Below are 17,224 nucleotides of genomic sequence, written 5' to 3'. Positions count from 1 at the left end.
GCACTTTTCCATTGTCACACCTGATTGATCCTATTCTCTAACATCTTATCCTCTTGCTCTTCACATACTTATAGAATGTCTTGGGGTTTTCCTTAATCCTGTCTACCAAGGCCTTCTCATGACCCCTTCTGGCATCTACTAATTTCATTCTTAAGCTCCTTCCTGCTAGCCTTATAATTTTCTAGATCTGTATCATTACCTAGTTTTTTTGAACCTTTCGTAAGCTTTTTTCTTCTTGACTAGATTTACAACAGCCGTTGTACACCACGGTTCCTGTACCCTACCATCCTTTCCCCGTCTCACTGGAATGTAGCTATGCAGAACACTATGCAAATATCCCCTGAACATTTGCCACATTTCTTCCGTACATTTCCCTGAGAACTTCTGTTGCCAATTTATGCTTCCAAGTTCCTGCCTGATAGCCCCATATTTCCACTTACTCCAATTAAGCACTTTCCTAACTTGTCTGTTCCTATCCCTCTCCAATGCTATGGTAAAGGAGATAGAATTGTGATCACTATCTCCAAAATGCTCTCCCACCGAAAGATCTGACACCTGACCAGGTTCATTTCGCAATACCAGATTAAGTACAGCCTCTCCTCTTGTAGGCTTATCTACATATTGTGTCAAGAAACCTTCCTGAACACACCTAACAAACTCCACCCCGTCTAAACCCCTTGCTCTAGGGAGATGCCAATCGATATTTGGGAAATTAAAATCTCCCACCACGACAACTCTGTTATTATTACTCCTTTCCAGAATCTGTCTCCCTATCTGCTCCTCAATGTCCCTGTTTCTATTGGGTGGTCTATAAAAAACACCCAGTAGAGTTATTGACCCCTTCCTATTCCTAACTACCACCCACAGAGACTTCGTAGACAATCCTTCCATGACTTCCTCCTTTTCTGCAGCCATGATACTATCTCTGATCAATAATGCCACACCCCCACCTTTTTGCCTCCCTCCGTCTTTTCTGAAACATCTAAAGCCTTGCACTCGAAGTAACCATTCCTGCCGCTGAGCCATCCAAGTCTCTGTAATGGCCACAACATCCTAGTTCCAAGTATTGATCCACGCTCTAAGCTCATCCGCTTTGTTCATAATACTCCTTGTATTAAAATAGACACATCTCAAACCATCCCTTCTCAGACACCTGCCTATCCTCCCTCTCGCACTGTCTACAAGCTTTCTCTATTTGTGAGTCAACTGCCTCTTCCCCAGTCTCTTCAGTTCGGTTCCCACCCCCAACAATTCTAATTTAAACTCTCCCCAATAGCCTTAGCAAACCTCCCCGCCAGGATATTGGTCCCCCTGGGATTCAAGTGCAAATTGTCCCTTTTGTACAGGCCACACCTTCCCCAAAAGAGGTCCCAATGATCCAGAAATCTGAATCTCTGCCCCCTGCTCCAATCCCTCAGCCACACATTTATCCTCCACTTCATTCTATTCCTATATACACTGTCACATGGCACAGGCAGTAATCCCGAGATTACTACCTTTGAGGTCCTGCTTCTCAACTTCCTTCTTAATTCCCTGTAGTCTCCTTTCAGGACCTCCTCCTTTTTCCTACCTATGTCGTTGGTACCATTATGTTCCACAACCTCTGGCTGTTCACCTTCCCACTTCAGGATATCGTGGGTGTGATCAGAAACATCCTGGATCCTGGCACCTGGGAGGCAAACTACCATCTGTGTTTCTTTCCTGCATTCACAGAATCACCTGTCTGACCCCCTAACTATAGAATCCCCTATCATTGCTGCTATCCTCTTCCTTTCCCTACCCTTCTGAGCCATAGGGCCAGATTCTTTGCCAGAGGCACGGCCACTGTTGCTTCCCCCAGATAGTGCCCCCCCCCCCCGCCAACAGTACTCAAGCAGGAGTACTTATTGTTAAGGGGGACAGCCACAGGGGTACTCTCTAGCATCTGACTCCTGCCCTTCCCTCTGCTGACTGTTAACCCTTATCTGTCTCCTGAGGCCCTGGTGTGACTACCTGCCTATAGCCTCTATCTATCACCTCCTCACTCTCCTGACCAGACAAAGGTCATCGAGCTGCATCTCCAGTTCCCTAACGTGGTCCCTAAGGAGCTGCAGCTCAACGCACCTGGTGCAGATGTGGCCGTCTGGGAGGCTGGGAGTCTCCAGGACTTCCCACATCTGACACCGAGCACAGAACACCAGCCTCACACACATACTTCCTATCTTATTCCTGTCTTTCTTATTCTGGCTCTTCACAAAACACTTCCTCATTTGTTACACACATCAAAGTTGCTGGTGAACGCAGCAGGCCAGGCAGCATCTCTAGGAAGAGGTACAGTCGACGTTTTGGGCCGAGACCCTTCGTCAGGACGAGGAGGGGTCCTGATGAAGGGTCTCAGCCCGAAACATCGACTGTACCGCTTCCTAGAGATGCTGCCTGACATGCTGCATTCACCAGCAACTTTGATGTGTGTTGTTTGAATTTCCAGCATCTGCAGGATTCCTCATGTCCTCATTTGTTACTCTGTCTTTCCATGGTATTATACTTTATACTTTATTGTCGCCAAATAATTGATACTAGAGCGTACAATCATCACAGCGATATTTGATTCTGCTCTTCGTGATCCCTGGAGTACAAATTGATAGTAAATATTAAAAATTTAAATTATAAATCATAAATAGAAAATAGAAAAGGGAAAGTAAGGTAGTGCAAAAAAACCGAGAGGCAGGTCCGGATATTTGGAGGGTATGGCCCAGATCCAGGTCAGGATCCGTTCAGCAGTCTTATCACAGTTGGAAAGAAGCTGTTCCCAAATCTGGCTGTATGAGTCTTCAAGCTCCTGAGCCTTCTCCCAGAGGGAAGAGGGACGAAAAGTGTGTTGGCTGGGTGGGTCGTGTCCTTGATACTCCTGGCAGCGCTGCTCCAACAGCGTGTGGTGTAAAGTGAGTCCAAGGATGGAAGATTGGTTTGTGTGATGTGCTGGGCTGCGTTCACGATCTTCTGCAGCTTCTTCCAGTCTTGGACAGGACAACTTCTGTACCAGGCTGTGATGCACCCCAGAAGAATGCTTCATCATTCTTCTCAAAATGCCTTGCCTTAGTAGTAATTCTCACTACTAGTAGTAGTAGTTCTCAAAAACCACATTTCTGCAGCTTTGAGTCTTTCCTCAATAATGCTCTTAGTTAAACACAGGAATATCTACAGAATGAAGAATATGGACCAAGTGTAGGCAGAGGGGATTTGGTGTCAGTAGCTTAATTAGTTTGACACAATATTGTGGGCTGAAGGACATGTTCCTGTGCTCTACTGTTCTATGTCCTAATTGCCTATGCAGGCAGCAATCTTATCATCTTATTACTAAGAATTACTTACACTGATATTGATCTGGAACTAGCGAAGGCTCAAATGGACTACATACAGAACTAGTCAAAATGTCAAAAGAAAACCAATCCTTCACTGTACAACCGACCTTATGCTTCACTGTTCTTGTCCTGATTCACTTCATCCAACGGACTCACACTTGTGTCTGTGTTTTAGCCTTTTTTTTTAATCTCCTCTATCAATATATACCTTTTTGTCTTCAATTGACTGAGTTTCACTTCTCATCACACTTCCTGTGACTCATTTTTCTGTGCAGCTGTTACGAGATTCGTTTTCATCCTTGGCAGTCCTTTTCTTAGATCTCCGCAATCTTTTGCCAATCACTATGCAAGTTAAAATTCATTGAGTGCTGCAGTTTTGGAAGACTGAGGGGAAGATGAAACGTGGTCTGGATGGAAATGGCAGGGCAGTGTGGATGAACAAACCCAGATCTTATTGCATGCCTCATATGGCATACAAAAAACAAGGGGAAGGTGGACAGGGAAAGAAACCCAATTCTCAGGAATGAGCAAGCAAGATATTTTGAAAAATAAAAATGAAAGGAGCAAACAAAGCAAGTGGAGATTAATTTGAGAAGCTTGAAATTAATACCCACTGTGATATACCATATACCGACAGAACTTCTGATTGAAAATGTAATAAAAGAGAAGGCTTTCATTAAATTCTGAAGTATTAGTCATCGAGTCAATTGGGAAATTTTCCAAGAACTGATTAGAAGCAAGAAAGATAAAAATGTGTTAACACTGCCACCCTAGGCTTATCCAGAAATTTGTCTCCAGTCCTGATGAAGGGTCCTAGCTCATGATATTCACTGATTATTCCCTGTCACAGATGCTGCCTGACCTGCTGAGTTCTTCCAGTATTTTGTCTGTGTTGCTCTGCACTTAGAGAATCTTGTGTGTAGAAATTTATCCTACTTGGTCACATCGGGACTTTGCACACTGCCTCCGAAATTCAATCCATTTGCTTCCATATTATTTATTGGCATACACTATGGAAGAGGCCCTTCCAGCCGTTCGAGTCAGCAATCCCCCAATTTAATCCTAGCCTATTCACGGGAAAATTTACAATGATCAATTAACCTACCAATCGATATGTCTTTGGACTGTGGGAAGAAACCAGAGCACCCAGAGGAAACCCATGCAGTCACAGGAGAAATGCACAGACTACTTACAGGCAGCAGTGGGAATTCAATCTGGTTTGCTGGTACTGTAAAGCATTGTGTAAATCATTGTTTAATCTGGAACGTTGGACGCTGAGGGGAGAACTGATAGAATTTTAACAAAGGTGAAGGTCTCGCTCTCAGTAAGAACTGGAATACGATTGTAAAATAGGTGGAGCACCAGAAACCTGATTGGCTGAGGACTAACCAATCAGGAGGGATGGACGATGGGGTTATAAGTACCACCTGACTAGGTGGGCCTTGGCAACATCCCTGATGAAGATATCGGAGTTTGTCATCGAAATGGTTAAAATTAATACCAGTACCCAGCTGGAAGCCTGAGAGAAGTTTATGCGTCATATATGCCAGGAAGGCATTAGATCCCTTTTCAGGGCTGAAAGTAGTTTATGAAATTGAGGGATTGAAAGGGTAGACAGTCAGAATCCTTTTTCCTCTGGTACTAGAGGACATGGATTTAAGGTGAGAGAGGTGGAATTTAAAGGAGATGTGCAGGCAAGTTGTTTTTTCCTAACACTGCCAGTGGCAGTGGTGAAAGCAGATGCATCTTAAAAGGTTTTAAAAATAAATAAAGGAAAATGCAGGGAATGGAGGGATACGGATCACGTGGAGGCAAAAGAGATTTAGTTTAATTTGGCATTATTTTCAGCACAGACACCATGAGCTGAATGAACTGTTCCTGTGCTGTGCTGTACTGTTCTATAATCTCTCACTCTAAATCGCATCCAGGTGTCAGTGCTGATTTCCAAGAAACCACCTGAAAGAACTTCAAACTATCTATCTCTATCTCCCAATGGTACAGTTTCACACTAAGCTAAAGATGCACAGTGCGATAAACAGGAACTGTAATACAATATTATGGCTTGAGGTCAAAGTTTTACTGAAATAATGTGCTTTGGATCTAGCACTAATAAGTCTTAACTTAATAAACTGGAATAATTGAAAGGACATTGCTGAGATTATCAAGCAAAAAGCTACTTTACAAGTATTTGCAGAAATTTTTTGGATTAAGGGTATTGGAGTATACACACCTTGCTGGATTTTGTTCAAAACTGAGCCGTCAGTCTAAATAACTGAAGGGGGAAGAGATGGCATATCCTCAATGAACTGCCTTAGGTAATGCAGTGAAACACACGTCTAATACTTTGTGTTCAAGTCTCTGCAGTGAAGCTTAAAACCATAAACATCAAGGTACGAGTCCTGGCCGACCCCAGGTAAAACTCAACCGGTAAACAGTCAGGTGAAACATTAAAAAACATAACTTTGAAGAACTTCTGGAGAGGCTAGCATTCATTCTTTGGAACAAAGAAGCCTGTAGGTAAATCTTTGAAATGTGTAAAATTAAGAAGCTTTGACAGAATAAGAAAGGGATATGTTTTCCGTGGTGAGGGAAATGAGATCAAAAACCAACTGGCGTAGATTTAAAGTATTTGGTCACAGGTCTAAAGTGGAGCTGAAGGACAGATGTCACTGGTGATACAGGCCTAGAACTTACTACTTGATAGTAGTTGAGGCTGAAACCATCACCACATCTTTAAAAGTACTTGGATGCAGTGCTTGAAAAGTTGTAACCTGCAGAGCTATGGGCCTTGTGCAGGATGTGGAATGAGATTAGGCAGCTATTTCTTGACTAGTATAGTATACTGAATGGTGTCCTAATTTCTAAATTTTCTACTGCATGAATTTAGGCTCATATAGTGTTATTTCTCAACACTGACATCTTCCTAATCCATTCAAAAATACTTTTGTTAAACTTGGAATCCTGTCCAAAGTAGCTTCCTGCTGAAGCTGTTCAGTAGAGAGAGGTGGGGAGGTAACAATTTTAGGGCAGCCAGTCCCTCTCTGGTAACTGTTCTCATAGCGTGGCCTTTAAGTCTGTCAGATTATTCAGCCACACCAGGACAAAGCAGAAACCTTCATCTGCTGCACCCCATCTGACAATCAGATGTGCCTAATTAATTTCCCTTCTTAACCTGGCACTGGAACATGTGGTGACACTTGCAGGCTGCCCCCAGCACACTTTTGGGTATGTTGGTTATTGGCGCAAATGATGCATTTCACAATCCAAATCTGAAATCTGAACTGAAGACTGGCATCTGGGCAAGTACAAATTGGGGATGCTGAAAGAGGTTAAGTTACCGGGAGTTAGGGGTTCTAGACCACTAACCCAAAGAGATGAGTTCAAATTTCACCCAGAAGTATTTAAATTTGCAGTAAAAATTAATCTGCATTTAAAATAAGAAGTTTCAGTTTTGACAAACACAACAGATTCTGCAGATGATGGAAACCCAATGCAACACAGAAATAAAAGCAGGAGGAACTCAGCAGGTCAGGCAGCATCTATAGAAAGGAATAAACAGTTGATGTTTCAGGCTGAAATGGTCTACATAAATGCTGCCTGACCTGTTAAATTTCTCTAGCATTTTGAAAGTGTTACTCAGTGCTGGTAAACTGGGATTGCTGTAAAAACCCTTCTGGTTCAGTAATTTCCTTCAGGGATTAAAACCTTCTGTCTTTACCTCATCTGGCCTTCTGGCCTATTTTTATCCATTGACTCATCATTGTGGTTGACTCATAACTGCCTCCCTAATTAAGGACATTAAGGGATGAACAATAAATGCTGGTATCGCCAGCAAAATTCATATTCTATCAAAAGATAGATATGAATTTGCATCATTTCAGTGCTGCAACAAACCAAGAACTTTCTGAGTAGATGCCTGAATCTGTGTCCTTAGACTCATAGAAAAGTACAGCACAGAAACAGGCCATTCGGTCCATCTAGTCTGTGCTGAACCATTTAAACTGCCTACTTCCATCAACCTGCACCGGGACCATAGCCCTTTATATCCATACCATCCATGTACCTATCCAAACTTCTCTTAAAACACTGAAATAAAGCTTGCATGCACCATTTGTGCTGGCAGCTCATTCGACACTCCCATAATCCTCTGCATGAAGAAGTTTCCCCTCATGTACCCTTAAAACTTTTCACCTTTCACCCTTAACCCATGACCTCTGGTTGTCTTCTCACCCAACTTCAGTGGCAAAATCCTGCTTGCGTTTACCTATCTGTACCCCTCATAATTTTGTATACCTCTATCAAATATCTCAATCTTAACTCCAAGGAATAAAGTCCTAATCTATCTAATCTTTCCTTCTGAACAGAATGCTCACAATTAGAACGTGGTGTCATCATGTATTAAACCCACAGATCATGCTCCTGTTTTAATTCAAATGTGATGCGACAAAGTAATATTCTGTGGAACATACCCAAAGAGAGCAAATAGACATGTTGGTCTCATTTAAGTGTTTTTATTTTTTTTTTAAATACATTTGAGGTAAACTCTACCAGTGCCAATTTTAATCCCGCATTTCCCACCCTCTGTACAAGGTTAAAGGCACTCTAGTACCAAAGTTCTGAAATGTCTGGAACATGGAGTCAAAATTGCATCAACCAGATTTCTCTAAGAAAGAAATCATTCCTTAATTAATTCAAGGCAGCCTGCAGTGCTACCTCATACGTATCTAAATTCATGCTGAGAGCATTTTCAGAGGCTGTGCATCATTCATGATCTGGATACTTAGACAAATCATTAGATTTTCCAAAACGGATTGCAGCAAGTCCAATTCTGTTCTCTGGTTCAAAAGGAGTCACAAGACCCACTGTCTAAACTTCACCCTTCGATGCGCCTTTTTGTCAAGCCCATTTTAAACCTGGCTGGAAATTGGGTCACCTAGCTTTCACTCTAACTTGTCAAAATAGGATTAGCCATGTATAAAGGGAACATAGCAAAGATGCCAAATCCTAGTAGTCCCTAGTAGTAGAGGTCACCAGTTTCCTATCCCATACACTGATGGCCAATTGTTTGCCAAGTCATCAAAAGGCTCAACAAGTAGAAATGAATCATCAATATCTCATGCCCCTGCCAAAAATCAACAAGGGTATCGACAACAGATGTAAGCCACATCACTCACAGAGCAGAGGCTTATAGTTACACAGAGAATTTTGTTAATGGTGTCTGTTACACTGGTGAAGGATGTGTAAACTCATTAATAAAAGTGATTAGCCTTCAAAGGCACTCTCCCAATTTGTCAAAACTAAAGATACTTTATGTTCAATTGTGCAAATGAGGAAAACAATTCATGGCTGAATTGAGGGACACAGAGAATGTGATGGAGCTTTTTTTTGATTCTAAACCTTCATCTTTAGAATCAAACTGATGCAAAATATAGCAATCAGGTCTCATGAGTAAGGCAATGCCTCTTGTACTCTTATTGCAGTGTCAGAACATCTCACACTCTCATGGCAGCTTAGCCACATGACAGGGGACTCAAGTGTCAGCACCCATAATCCATCCAGGTTTGGTAGAAAAGCCCAAAGTACAGAAACAATTAAATTTACCTTCAAAAGACAATTTTCACCCAAATAATAAAAAACCTTGTTAAGAGAGGCAGCTTGATGGGTTACAACCAAATTCTGGGCTTTGCAAAGTGTGATCGAAACACAGATTGGTTCATTATTAATCAGTTTGTACTAATATTTAGTTAGCACACCAACTCTTTTGGAAATGGCTTGAGATACTTCACCAAGGTAATCAAGTGCAGTATGTGGTTTGTAACACACGGGTGAGACTACTCTTCCAATCAGGCCATCACCAAGTATCAACTGCAATTGGTCATTAACAAGTAAAGGGGAAAAGGATTGAAGCACATTCCAAATCACACCCAAGTACACAGGGCAAAGCTTTACGAGAGGTCTGTAAACCAATTCCTCAACTTAACTCCAGACACCTCCAACTTCAAGTTAAATTGCAGAACTGAACTCAGAGCAGCATTTCATTCCGAGCAGCTCCATCACACAATTCACAGAACTGTGCTGGACTAGCTGAAATTAGATACAAACTACATTGAAAAGTAGCATGACGTGCAGGTGAGGTGCAGATTCAATTTTAAAATGCCCCAAAAGGAAACATGTTTCTTCAGAATTAACGGTGGATATAACAGTTGTAATAAAATGCAGAATAATTCTGTACATTTTGAAGGGAGTAAGTGGGGAAGGGGGTGGGAAGAGAGGAAAATATTAACCCACTAACTTTAACTTGAAGACAGATATAGTTATCACCAATTATCATGTACACTTTCATCAGTTATGTTCAGTGCAAGACTAAAATGCTGCTAATATGTGATTCTCATGCAGATACCTCCTCACTACCCAACCACTGGAAGTAAAGTGCTAGTTACTGTGCTTGACAGTTTAACCATTTGCTACTCACAGTAGCTAACATTGCAGGGCTAGTTACTATGCAGGTTAAGGAACCGTGATGCATCGAGTCCACTCTGTAGATGTGAACACTCACCACAAAAGTCTGGTTCCAGCAGCTTTCATTCTTCTGCTTGCTGTTCCAACCAACGTGATATGATGACCTTCACTGCAACAAGCAACTCCCATTTCCTATGAATTTATAAAGTAGGAATGAGGCGAGGGTGGGAGACGTGGGATTAGGGAAGCAGAAGCGTGGTCAAACACCTTAAATTACATTATTTTCTTCTTTGAACGAGTGCAGCTATCTTCCTTTGTAAACAGCAATGTCTAAACCAACCAGCAGACATTGATCACCCCCACAGTACTGAAATCAGAATGTATAATCCAATATACACAAATCTTGATAGGGGTAGAACGTTTGAAAAGTGGCATCCAAACCCTCTTTTATACATAAAAATACACATTTTACTTGTCCATTATTAATTCTGCATGGTTATGTGATACACACAGGTCGAGGCTTACAAAGCAGCACGCCAACTTCCAACAATATTAAAATGTCTTCCGGTGGATTGCCCGTGCTCCATCCTCCTCGTATTCTTTCTTGGACACCCACATTTTCTTGAATGTGTCTAGTGAGGCAAGGATAGAGCCCCTGCAGAAGCACAAGACAAAATGCACTTTAAAAAAGAGCCCACTGTGGTTCCTGATGACTCAATAGGTAAAAACACAGTCTGGCATGCAGGGAGGATCGGAGCGCTGCCAGGTTCAATTGTCTATTTATGAAACCTTCTGGTTCAGAGCCAGAACTGGAATTGCTACACACTTAGTCTTTGTTATTCACAATGGATAGGGGCACCGAGGGATAACAACTAAACGCAAATAGCAGTAAAGCTGCTGGTAATGTACATGTACAGAACAAAATACCAGTTTCAGCGACACAAGAGACAGTTTGCTGCTCCAGACCCCAGCATCGGCATTCTGCTGGAGGAACGCGGTGGGTCGAGCAGCGTTTGTGGGAGGAAATTTGGGTCTGACTGGAATGACAGACGGCATCTTTCAGTTGATGCTGTGCAAGAACTTGAGGGAGGGAAACAAGATTTACCTCAGCTGGGGTAACAACAGGAATCAAAGACCAGTTAATTCATCATAACAGAAGATAGAACATGACAGCATGGTACAGGCCCTTCAGCCCACAATGTTGTGCCAACCTTTTAATTTATTCTGAGATCAATCTAACTCTTCCATCACCCTTACCCCTCTATTTTCTTTCATCCCTCTGCCTATCCAGAAATCTCTTAAATATCCCTAGTGCATCTATTTCTATCATGACCCCTGGCAGCATGTTCCACTCACCCACATCATAGGTAAAGAAAACTACCTCTGGCATCCGCTGTACACTTCTTTCCAACCACCTTAAAATTATGCCCCCTCACATTAGCCATTTCCATCCTGTGAAAAAGAGTGGTCTGCAAGAGACTATCTACGTCTCTTATCATCTTGTACACCTTTATCAACTCACCTCTCATCCTCCTTCGCTCCAAACAGAATAGCCCTAGCTCACTCAACTCATCTTCATAAAACATGCTCTCTAATCCAGGCTAATCTCCTCTGCAGAAATGATACAGTGTCCCTCACAACCTCTACTAGCTAGAAGGGACAAGGGTAACACTACTACTTGGAAACTGCCTTCTAAGCTACTTGGAAATATATTGCCGCTCCTCCACCATCATTGGGTTAAAATCTTGGGACTCTCTCCCTATCAGCACTGTGGGTATGCCCACATACCCCCAGTTTAACCCTAGCCTAATCACGGGACAATTTACAATGACCAATTTATCTGCCAACTGGTACATCTTTGGATAGTGGGAGGGAACCACACAGTCAAAGGAGACTGTACAAGCTCCTTAGCGGTTCAAGAAGAAAGGTCACCCACCACCTTCTCATAGGGCAAATAGGGATGGGGAAATAAATGCCGTCTCAGTCTGTGAAGCCCATGTCCCTTGAATGAATGTGAAAGAAAAATCACACTAGGTTCTGAGCGTGCTGAGACATAGAGGTTAAGCTTTTTTTGAATGGAGGGAGGTAAGAGTTCTAGAACTTTTACTTGTACCCAATCCATACTCACTTTATTTTTGTACAACTGGTGGTCTTGTACTGATGAACAATGTACTTAATATACAGTATACTTAACCCAGACTGTACCTATCCCAGGAATATGAAACGGGACAGAATAAAAGAAACACAAACCTGTATCTGACCTGAACTGGGCAGACTTTGAAAGACATTAGCACATCAAATCCACAAAAATCAAAACAAAAAACAGTAACGATGATTGAGCTTATATGCGTGCCAATTGTCAGTATTATTCAAAATTGTTAAAACACTTGAAAGCTTCTACAGATGTACTGTGGAGAGCATTCTGACTAGCTGCATCACGGTCTGGATGGTGAGGTGGCGGGGGGGCGGTGCGCTACTACACAGGATCAAAGTAAACTGACGAGAGTGGTAAACTCAGTGAGCTCCATTACGAGTACTAGCACATCTTCAAGGAGTGGTGCCTCAGAAAAGTGGACCCCCACCACCCAGGACATACCCTGCTGTTACTGTTACCATCAGGAAGGAGATACAGGTGCCTGAAGGCACATACCCAATGATTCAGGAACAGCTTCTTCTCCTCTGCCATCCGATTTCTAAATTGACATTGAACACGTGAACACTACCTCACTACTTTTTTTTTAAATTTCTGTTTTTGCACCACCTATTTTAATTTAACTATTTAATATACATTTATATACTTACTGTAATTTACAGTTAATTTTACCTTATTATTACGTCTTGCATTGTACTGCTGCCACAAAGTTAACAAAGTTCACGACATGCCTGTGTTATTAAACCGGATTTTGACACTTACCCTATCCACGTGGAGTATAGCCTCTCTTGTGGTGCAGAGATCTGCAAAAGAAAATATATCAACAGCTGCTGCACATTACAACTCTAACACCTGATTGTTACAGAAAGAAATTAAAAGCTTTGCTCACACCTTTATTTTCACGTCCTTTGGAGCAAGTTTCTTAACCTCACTGAGTAACCGATCACCAAAACCTAAAATGGCAATGAAAGGTATCTTTTAGTACAAAATTACGTAGTGTGCACAGGATAGAATTGTATCTTTGATCAAGCAGACCTACCCAACATTTATGCTTCACATATTCCCTCCCACCCTTAACACTCCCCTCTGATTACTTTCTTTGCAGTGTGCTGATCTGGCTTCCCAGGAACGTATCATATGATTTGTTTCGAACATTTCCAATACAGTTCCTGACTCTAATCACCCAAATTCTTTCAAACTTATGAATGCCAGCAGAATACTTATGACTCTCGTAAGTTTTCCAAGTTTGTGGAAAGGTTATTTACTGAAAATATTAACCTGTTCTCTCTTCTAAAACACACACTTTTTACTCTGGCAGATCTGCTGCTCCCTTAGCTGGCAGGGCTCGAACCTGCACAGGCAAACCCCAACAGATTTCTAGTCAATCGCCTCAACTATTCAGCCATGTCTTCTGTCTCCTCGGCCACACCCGATGTGCTGGGACATTTTAGGACTGTCCTACAGGTGGCATAGGTGCGGTAATTGGTTTACTGTCACATGCACCAAGATACAGATCGTTCAGTACATAAGTACATCAAGGTAAAAGAGGGGGGAAAGAGGGCGAGGGCAAAGAAAGAAGAAAGGTAAGAATTACACTCCATCAGTGGATTCAGTGTGACTTTGGGAATTCAAGAACGTTAAGAATCAGTGCAGTATTTTTTCTGAATTAATGGAAACTTTCTGGATCAAAAAAAGCTAATGATATCTGGCTCAATGAACTCAACACATGCAGAGTCTGCTTGTAGTCACGTCTGTTCCATGTTTGAAGTCTCCAGGCTTGTACAATAGGCACTTTGTAGAAAATCAGATCAGTCCACGCCTCGTGATAAAAAATTTCAACAACCATTACCGGCGAGGCATTATGGGTGCTACTTCAACACACAAGCACCAATCCACTGTTTTGCTGAAATGTTCCCTATTGATTTCATTTTTGGATGCTCTTTCAAGATTGTAATTGAAGTACAGAATTCTGATGAGTTTTACACTCTCTCTAGCCCCTGCGAAACCGAATAATGCTTACTCCGTAACGTCCCCATTAGGAACAAAAGGCTACTGCACTCCTAAGAGCAGCAGTTAACACTCGAAGGGTACAGTACTAAAAAGGTGCCTGTCAGGCACCCTTGAAGAAAGCAATCCAAATTGCCCTTCACTTTTTGCTTCTCTCTCCTCTCTCCCTACTCCAAATGACCCTGCAAATTTTTTCCAAGTTTTTTAGGCATTTCTCTCTTCAAAGCTACTATAATCCAAAAATACAAGAGGTTCTGCAGACACTGGAAATTTTGAGCAACACGCACAAAATGCTGAGGAACTCAGCAAGTCAGGCAGCATCTCTGGAAGGGAGTAAACAGTGGATGTTTTGGGCTGAAGCTAATGAAGGGTCTTGGCCTGAAACATCAACTGTTTATTGCTCACCATAGAGCTGCCTAGCTTGCTGACTCCCTCCCGCAATTTAAAATGTGTTGCTTTAATCCATAACCACTATACTACCATTGCTTGAAAGGAACTTCACAAAGCCAGCAATGATAATGACAAGTTACTTGCTACTGGGCATCTTGCAGCTACCTTTAAACAGGGTGGAACCCCCCGAGAGTACAATATTGCAAAATAATGTCCTGCGGAGGTCCATGTCTGACTTCTGAATGGCGAAGGTCAGCACCTCATGGATTCCCTCACTTTCATCTCCTTTCAGGTCAGGTTTGAAAAGCAACTCAGGGGCTCGGAATCGAGCTGGTCCCACCTGTAGATAACCAATAAACAAATCATCAGATACAATGAGTAAATAGCCCAATTTACACAAGTTTTCTTGTAAATTAGCAGCACTAAATATGTCACTGGATCAAACAGTTAATAATTCTTGAAACATCCCTAGGCAAAGTTTTATCAAAAGGCACATCATCTTGTGTGTTGACAAGGCAAGTAGACCATGACAGGTCACAGGATCTATTGCTTACTGAGCCGAATAATAAAATCTAAATCTGGCTGGCAATCCTGAGCTCTGAAAGGAAAAGCTAAAATCAATTAGAGTATTCAAAGCTGATCATAATCCTATGCATGCAGTGCCCGCCTGGAACAAGGCAGGCAGTGGTAATGGTGCCTTCCTGCTAATATTTACTGTCCAGGTTTGGACATTAAGTCAGAATGTTGGCAGGGCCTGTGGAATTAGATCCTAACGTGAAACTGTACCCACAAGAGACAGGATGACGACACGAATCTCAGTCCTCCAACTGCAGTGCGACTGGTTTAATGAAGCTTACCTCCAGAATAAAACCATTATGCAAGGGAATACATTACCTCTAAGGTGCTTCCATCGGGGAGAGTGTATTGCGCCTTCTCAGTCTCCAGGGTTTCATCCTTCTGTGGGTTTATAGATAGATAACAGGCCCGCTGTAAAGCAAGAAACATACTTTAAATTCCGTCCCAGCCTTATTGCTTGAAAATCTATGTTTGTGCCAACCACAGCAGAGTAAAAATAAGCATGGAAAATTAAAAACCACCATACTTATATCATGAAGAATTGCTTTAGGCTCAGGCCCATAGAACAGGGAGAGATTGGGTAGCAAATAGAGTTGGGTAGGGGATTGGGGTTGTAAATCAAATCAGGAAAGACTCTAAATATTCATCATCTATGGAAACAGAACTAACTTAAGTGGAAAAGCTCCTTTCCCAGCTCAAACTCTTGTTTCTCTTTCCACACCTGAGCTCCCGAACGTTTCCAGACTTTCCATTTGTGTTTCAGATATCCAGCACCTGCAGTTTTTTGTTACAAGTTTCTAAGAGTGGTTAGTGGTTGAGAAAGCGGTAGGAAGAATTGTGCCTCTTTGTGGCTGGGTTCCCATCTAGTACAAGAGGCCGTGACAGCAGGCCTTAAATTATATTAACTAGAGAGAGAAAAAGCTATAAAAAGAAGTGACAGCATAATCCAAATCCCAGGTGAGAGATTTGCCATTGCAAGCTGTGTCATCAAGAAGCCATCTCATGCTCCCTTGAGTAAATACACATTAAAATCAATCAGCTTAGCTCCCACAATGGTTTCAGGTCTACAGAGCACAGTTGAGCACATCTACATGAAATGCTGCTGCAGGAAAGCAGCATCCATTATCAGTGACCCTCACTACCTAGGAAATGCTCTCTTCTTGCTTCTGCCATTAGGAAGAAGGTACAAGAGCCTCAGGATTCGGAAGCTGGCCACCCATATATCATGTGTGTTGCAGAGGAAAGGCAAAAGAATTTTTGCAAAGAGTGCAGATGTAGGGTCTAGGTTTCATCTGATAGTGCAAGGCCCCTTTAGTACAGGATTGAGATTCAAAGATTCAAAGTATATTTATTAACAAAGTATACAAACCTGAGATTCGTCTTTCTGCCAGGAAACAAAGAAATACCATGGAACCCATTCAAAGAAAACATAAACACCCAACGCACAAATGGCAAAAAACAAGTGAATAACATAGAATATTAAACATCGAACGTCAGATCTTGAAGCTGTATACGAATATTCAGTTTAGTTCAATTTAGCGCTGTGTCTTCGTTGAGCCAGTCTGTCCAGATCAAAATGGCACAAATAGCAATAAAAAAAGTACCTAAAAACCAGAAACACATAACATGAACTGCAGAGTCCTTTAAAAACGACTGGAATCCACAAACTGCGCCGATCAAACCTTGCCCAAGACCCAAGACTCCTGCACCTTCCTCTGGTAGCAGAAAACAAGAGGAAGAGGGAGACCAGTCAAAGACAGACAGCTGAACACCCGCTCGACTTCTGCTCTTTTCCCCATTAACTTCTATCCTGCTTGATGCTCTAATTGGCGAGAAATGGAGCCGATCGTGGGTTCACACTCCACCATCAGGCCACACGTGTCCTCAACTTCGCTGAATTCTCCTGGAGACAGCGAAAGTGCCAGATTGCTCAGTCAGACTGAAAACACATTATCAAAATGTGAATTACCAGGCTCCAATTGCACACAGATTAATAATATTTAAAAGAAGAAGAAGAAGTAGTAGAAGTAGTTTCGTAAACTGTCTGCAGGACGTCGCCATTAGTCATGTTGATCGCTGGTGCCATCTTGACACGATCAGTATTAGCTGATTATCATCAGCGGTATGGTGGCGTTGTGGTTAACGCACTTTACAGTACCAGCGACCTGGGTTCAGTTTGCTCTGCTGCCTGTATGGAGTTTGTACTTTCTCCCCATGACCGCGTGGGTTTCCTCTGGGTACTCCAGTTTGCTCTCACAGTCCAAAGGTGCACCGGTTGGTAGATTAATTGGTCATTGCA

The 17,224-nt window shown here is 42.2% G+C and overlaps 1 protein-coding gene across 1 annotated transcript in view; it reads right to left on the bottom strand.

Annotated features, from left to right (window-relative positions):
• Positions 1-8,713: 8,713 nt before the first annotated feature.
• Positions 8,714-17,224, bottom strand: part of LOC134351025 (beta-centractin-like) — a 37,513-nt gene continuing 29,002 nt past the window's right edge. Inside the window, exons 7-11 of the mRNA XM_063057004.1 lie at positions 15,244-15,336; positions 14,515-14,689; positions 12,844-12,905; positions 12,715-12,755; positions 8,714-10,455 (exon numbers count right to left, since the gene is read on the bottom strand). Of these exons, the coding sequence (XP_062913074.1) occupies positions 10,353-10,455; positions 12,715-12,755; positions 12,844-12,905; positions 14,515-14,689; positions 15,244-15,336 (474 nt within the window). The 3' untranslated portion in view covers positions 8,714-10,352. The remainder of the gene's footprint in view (positions 10,456-12,714; positions 12,756-12,843; positions 12,906-14,514; positions 14,690-15,243; positions 15,337-17,224) is intronic.

The sequence above is a fragment of the Mobula hypostoma genome, chromosome 8 (assembly GCF_963921235.1).
Source record: "Mobula hypostoma chromosome 8, sMobHyp1.1, whole genome shotgun sequence".
Lineage (NCBI taxonomy): Eukaryota > Metazoa > Chordata > Chondrichthyes > Myliobatiformes > Myliobatidae > Mobula > Mobula hypostoma.
Note: the sequence above shows the minus strand (reverse complement) of the source record. Positions and strands in the feature narration are given on the sequence as shown.